This window comes from Eutrigla gurnardus (assembly GCF_963514095.1).
Source record: "Eutrigla gurnardus genome assembly, chromosome: 5".
In the NCBI taxonomy this organism is placed as follows: domain Eukaryota; kingdom Metazoa; phylum Chordata; class Actinopteri; order Perciformes; family Triglidae; genus Eutrigla; species Eutrigla gurnardus.
The window spans coordinates 15983791-15990432 of NC_139919.1; the positions used below are offsets into that span (position 1 = coordinate 15983791).

The window sequence follows — 6642 nt, forward strand, 5'->3', positions numbered from 1 at the left end:
TGGGTGAAAAGGGCCGGAGACTCTAGCGAGCCCGGGCTGATGGCAGAGCTATGCGGAGGAGCAGCATCGCGCCTGCGGATGTAGCAGAGACTTTCTACGGCTTCTCCCGCGGGGATGCGACCAGGAACCAACACTGGAGGGAAGACGTTAAGCTGCAGCAGTGCTCCACGGAGGGAGTAGCCTAAAATGTGGATAAAGTGACATTTACTCCTCTTATCCGAGCCGGTTAATTACTCAACTTGAAGAGCCGAGCAAACTTCGCTTTTTTGAAAATGGCCGTTCGTGGCAACTCTCTGATGCCTTTCTCAATCCAAGCCATCCTGAACAAAAAGGACGACAGCCGACACTTGCCAGATTTGGACATGTGCTTCTCCAAGACGGCGTGCTGGAAAATATTTGGGGAGATGAACGGCGGGTCTCGGAGAAATGATGGGGAGGCTTGTGAGCCGACGGACCAGAAAAGCTATGACTCGGACTCGGGACTCAGCGATGACAACGACAGCAAGACTCCGGCCGCGTGCAAGTCGGAGAAAGACGGAGACCCCGCGTCGGATGTGCCGGAGGAAAGTTTGCAGGAGGAGACGGACCACGAGTCTGCAGCTGCGGAAAACGCGAAGAGTGACAGTGAGCCCAATAATGCCACGGGTGAGTAGGGCTGGAAAACTAACACGCTAAAATAAAGTTTACATTAAAGCGATAACGACCCAATGTAACTTCTGTCAGACAAGTCAAGAGCCTTTAGTGCCATGTCAATAGTGCAGTTACTTCTGCAAGACCGTGTGTGATCTGATTGTGTTGTACATCAGGCCTATTTGCATAATATATTCCATATTGCACAATCCCCGCACCTCTCTCCCGTAACTTTGACGCAAGCTCTAGTTTTTACGCATGGTCTTTAACGGATACCCCGGCTCATGCAGTCTGTGATGGCTCGATTTAACTTTGGAAAAAAGTGAAAAACCAGCAGACTCACGCGGTTGACTCAGATGTTTTTAAAGGAATAACCTCCATGTCGTCCTACAATATGAGCACGTGCACCCTAGTTGTGACGTTTAGGCCTGAATGTAAACTCATAAACATTTTCCACTTAAATTTGAAAAAATACAGCCACCAGTGACCGTAAATAAAATTGAAAATTGAAAACAGACTTCTGTAGAAGTGTTCACGTCTATGGGTTTGGATTTTGACCCTTTTCGTCACAACCAAAGACGCTGATCAATCTCATTTGAAATCAACACGTGTGATTACAACTGTATTAAAAAAGTAACAAGGAACAGAAATTCACGTTGCGTGTGCCTCTCTCTCCCAGACTCCAGCACCCTGGACGAGAAGAGCCTGGACCAGCCCAAACAGCGGAAGAAGCGCTCCAGGGCCGCCTTCTCGCACGCGCAGGTCTTCGAGCTGGAGCGTCGCTTCAACCACCAGCGGTACCTGTCCGGTCCGGAGCGGGCGGATCTGGCGGCCTCCCTGAAGCTCACAGAGACTCAGGTCAAGATCTGGTTCCAGAACCGCCGGTACAAGACGAAACGCCGGCAGATGGCCGCCGACCTGATGGCGTCGACTCCGGCGGCCAAGAAGGTGGCGGTGAAGGTTTTGGTGCGGGACGACCAGAGACAGTACAGCCCGGGTGAGATCCTGCGGCCCCCGCTACTCTCCCTGCAGCCGTCCTACTATTACCCCTACGCCTACTGCCTCCCTGCATGGACACTCTCCGCGTGTGCGGGGAACCAGTGAGCAATCGGTGACTGTATTTATTCATTTTGTTTGATTGTTTCGCTCCCAGGAAATCAAACGTAACTATACTTAATTTCTGACGAGAGGATGAGACCCGACGGGACTGTTAATCTGCTCATCTGCCTCATCGTGTTGCCCAGACCCGACCAGGGGTTCCCCAACTGTTTCCACATCCTCAAACCGGCTACTTCTTTTATTTAAAGTGTCTGTCCCGAGGAAGCCCATTAAAGAAGACGTTATGATTTAGGCTGTAAAGTCATAACTGTAGGTGAGCGGGGAGACTGGACCTCCTTTTACAGTGTCAGCATGTTAACCTCTGAGGACTGATGCAGTAATAACATTAAAGTATTCCTCTCTTTTCTCGGGAGCCCCCCAAGGACCTCTGAAGCCCCCCCTCCCCCGAGGGCGGCCTGGACAGACCGAAAATGTCACCTTATGTTGGTATATATTTTACATGCGCCTTCCTACCTCTGCAGTGATTGGAAATAGGCATCCTCCGTTGATATTTCATATAACTGTCTCTGTTACAGGTTGTGTTTTGTTTTTTTCTTGCTGTGTTTATTAAGGTAAGATATTTCAGCACTTTTGAGTTATATACGTTACATTACTGCATTCTAGTGTGGGCCTGTACAGTGAGGATGAGAGGAGGCGCTCGATTGTGTTGTTAGCCTGAAAGTGATCTCGTGGCAGGAAGCAGGAGAAAAAACACACCTACTTCTAATTGAAATGTACATGTGTTATTTGTGTTAAATGACTGTTTAGATCGAGAAAAAAAAACATTAAAACATATCAGGCATTACTTTCATTTGAAGGCAATTTTATTTTAAGTTTTTAAAAACGATTGTAATATTGTGACAAAGACGTTTTCAATAATTACGAGAATTAACAACATAATTGCTATTTAATGATTCACCGGTTTAGAAATGTAATTTAATTTGCCTGCTTAACTGCGGGGAAAAAAATATAAATTAAAATTAGAGCTCTGCTACAACTTTATTTTTTTACGCGCCAAATACAAACACTATGTTTTGTGTTCTTCTTTTCTGACCAAAAGGTAACTCAAGTTTTAAATTAATTAAACATTGGCCGACATATACCACTCACGTGGCTTTGATTAGGAAGTTGGTGTAGGACAGCTTTTTGTATTTTGGGAGCATACCGCCCAAATAAATAGAAACGCGCAACCATCCTTCGCATTTTCGCGGTTAAAACGGGTTGACTATCGAAACTTAAGCTTTTCTCCATGAATATCCCTGTACATGTAGACCTTTAGGTGTGATCTGGACGAGTAGGGCTTTCTTCGCAAACACACCTGTCAAACAATGATGAATAGCTGTGTGATTCCTGGACAGGGCAAACTGACAGCTACCTTTAGAGCTGCGTGCCAACACAAGAAGAGGAGTATTCCGGGGTTAAGGAGGCCCGTGTCACCGCGCCTACATTTAAGTCAAAGAAGGAAGAGTTGGCAGATCGTCTTTTTTTCCAAACAGGAAAACACTTTCAACTTGTCGTTCCCATTTAAAGCTTGATACTGGAATTGAAGTATTAGGGAGTATCTGTTATTCTGTCTCCTCTAAGCTTCTGGGTGTTGGGTCAGGGTCAGTATAGGGAGCTGCTGGACATCAGCCATCCATCTTTGGCGTTAAAGAATACATCTCGTGCCGACGCGTACAGTCTGTATGTTTGCTGCATACATTAAAATGTATTATATGTGATGTGAGGGGAAATAACACTAGTGTCTAGCTCATACACGAACCATGAAAGCGCAACGTGTTTGTCATTTATGTGGACACAAATAATGATCTGCGCCTTTTCGCGCGTAAATGCACCAACGCCCGGTGCATGTGGGTTTTTTTGGTCTACCGGTGTCTCGTCGTCTTTAACCCTATATGGTAAAAACAGTCCTCACGGACGGCGCCTATACGTCCTAAAATCTGATCTCCTTGATGCAGGTAGCCACCCGAGGCCCTCGCCGGCGGCAGGGATGCTCCTCATTGGCTGCTCTGAGGCTTACAGGACAGACAGGGATGGATACTGAGGAGTGGACCGTCCCACATAACTTCCTTTCATACCTGCAAGTGGAGATAGCTGATATAGAGGAACGTATCGCGGCCGTGTTTCCTTTCAACCTGCGATCGTTGAAATGCAAACACCCCCATCGGTGCGCATTCACCCCATCACGGCGTCTTCCCGTTGTCCCCCACGCACACAATGTATGTGTAGTGCGTGGGAAATATACTTATTGTATTTATTAATTCGGATTTGACTGTATTTCCCCCATGGAAAGAAAAAAACTACTCCATATTGTGATTTATTTGAACCTTTCTACATCTACAAAATCAATAACGCATTTTAAGGACGTTTACGCACAAGTACGCCATTGTGTCCATATTATTAAATATAAAAGTTACTATTTTAAGATAGCATAGAGTGAGTCCTTATCTCTGGAAACTCTGGAATTGCAGCTGCTGACATGATTTCCCCAACCGGAATGTTGTCCATCTTCACATATGAAGTTGTGCTGATGTCATTTGATTTCTGTTGGAATGTCTATATTTCTGGCCTCGACTGATCGATGTTCCTGTGAGTTAAAGATTCAGCCGATTGCTCCCCGCTTTCATTGAGCAGCACGCTACTTATTTTCACTTGCGGAGACTCTCAGTGGTTGTTACCGATCAGATAAAATGTAATCGATATTATTGGACGTGATAGCTCGAGGCTATAACAGCCACTGTTTACTGTCGGCGTCCTTTGGGATTTTTGTGGTCTTTTTTTGTGGTGGAGCGACCACAGAGACCACTGGGAAGCTTAATATAATACATTCCCCGATGTCTCAGTTAAATGTCTCCGTAAATTAACGGTTTACCATCAAATTACACCGCGAAAAATGTCCATTTGACGAAATGTCTTATTTCCTCAGATATGATAGGCAATACGCTTTTCTAAGTATTTCTACATTTGCTTTTGTAAAAACGTTTTTGAGTTCATTTAAAGATTCACACTTACAAGAACCTCCGAGGTTGAAAACTAAACTTGTTCGTCTCAAATACAATATTTCAACCGGTTCGTTTAATTTAAGGTAATTTATTTTAGCAGCCTAAAGTTAATAATAGTATTCTCTCTGCAACTTCAGATCATATAACTGTTGTAGGCCTGAGCAGTAACGTGTCACCAGCATGATCGCTGCTAATAAACCACCAAATCAAACACAAACATATAAAGCTTTAAAATAGAAATATATGCACCACAGCTTGCACCAAAACATCTTTTTACATGTTACTCTATTTGTATTTAGCCATGTATTTAGGCTACTTAACTTAGTTTTTATTACCATGCAATCCATCAACATTTCAAGGTTAGCCAGACTTAAACATCTGCAGCTTAATTGAAAATCTCATTGCATAATGATGATTTTACCATAGAAATTATCTGAATTTTTTTTCCAGTTTCTGCATATGCTGTGGTGAACTCAATATATAATAGATTACAGTTAATTATGATGAGGTAAACTTCCCTCAGTTCTCGTGAATTCATCTATTTGTGTTTAATCCATTTGTCTCTATAATTCTGTTCCTAAATGGATCACATACTTTTTCCATTTTGGCGACAAGGCTACACTAAACCAGATAAATTCATAGAATAGTTGAATATTTCAAACTGCTGTGCCTTTCTTCACCCTGATTGTTTCTGTCCTTGAGCTCTTTGAAAAAAAAAAAAAAAGAATTAATCCTAATTTCCCTCCAGAGCTTTCTGTCCGGTTGTGGTTGCTGTCAATCACACCCTCATGTTGGAGTACACTGACCTGACAGTCACTGCCACCTGCTTCAAAGTGGCCCAGGTGCAAATTCCTCTCCATCCCTCATGTTGCAGCGACATCCTTCCCCCTGCGCTGAAAAGCAAGTGTGAAAGACCGTGATTCAACCTTTGTCTTGTAAAGCACTGCAGCTCACATTTTACAGAAATTATAGAAAACATATGCATGGCTTTGTGAATTAGTAGCAAACACCTTCATTAAATATAATCCCACAACAGAGTGGGATTTGGGGGATTTGAAGTGAAAAGGGTTAAAACAAAAGAGAACGTTTACATTATTTTGTATGCATAGAGTAAATATATCTTGGTTGACTTTACACTTCAGCTAGCTCACACATTTGAGAAAATGTTCATTCTTTAAAATAAAAAAAAAATCATGTTGAATAGGACTAGGCTCGAATTCAAGGTCATGACACAAAGGTTTATCCTTGTAATACCAAATGATTTATTTTATTTTACTTACTTAACGGAATCTTTTGGTATCTTAATTTAAACTACACATTTTGGTGCAAAGTAAATTTTTCCTTTTCTGGACTCACAACTTAAAAAAAACCTAACAACTTGCCCCACCATTAAATCAAATTAAAAAATAAATTCAGGTCATACAATTCAACCTCGAGTCGCGATTCTTTAACTGTATTTTGTTTATGCATATATTAAGCAATGCATCTTCAATTGACTGGGACTAATTGATACACCAGATACACCAGAAAGAATGTCACAAAATAATGTTTGAATGTACTTTCTTGGCATTTTGTCCAAGACTGGAGTTGAATTTGCCAATAATAGTCATACCTCATTTGTTAAATGCATCACTGTATTATCTATCACATTGCACAGCTGGAAAGACATTCCTCTGAACTGTGGTGATGACCTGGGAGACTATTCAGCTGTGGATTTAGCAGTGGAAATGTAGAATGTCTGGCTTGATGAGGAGGATGTCTCATGAATAATGTTAACCTTTGAATAGTTGATTAACACAGCAGAGTCTATAATGATTTAAGGGCAAAAAGAACCCTTAAAGACCTTAAAGTCCTCGCTGGCCCTCTTCAGAGTTCAAACATGTGTTTTCGCTCAGGTGAACAGAAATCATCA

The 6642-nt window shown here is 42.6% G+C and overlaps 1 protein-coding gene across 1 annotated transcript; it reads left to right on the top strand.

The window, feature by feature from the left end:
- The first annotated feature begins 38 nt into the window (after window positions 1-38).
- On the top strand, window positions 39-2487 carry nkx3-2 (NK3 homeobox 2). Its single transcript, XM_084009803.1, has 2 exons — window positions 39-645; window positions 1310-2487. The coding sequence occupies exons 1-2, from the start codon at window positions 273-275 to the stop codon at window positions 1732-1734; spliced, it is 798 nt and encodes a 265-aa protein (XP_083865929.1). The 5' UTR covers window positions 39-272; the 3' UTR covers window positions 1735-2487.
- Window positions 2488-6642: the final 4155 nt, after the last annotated feature.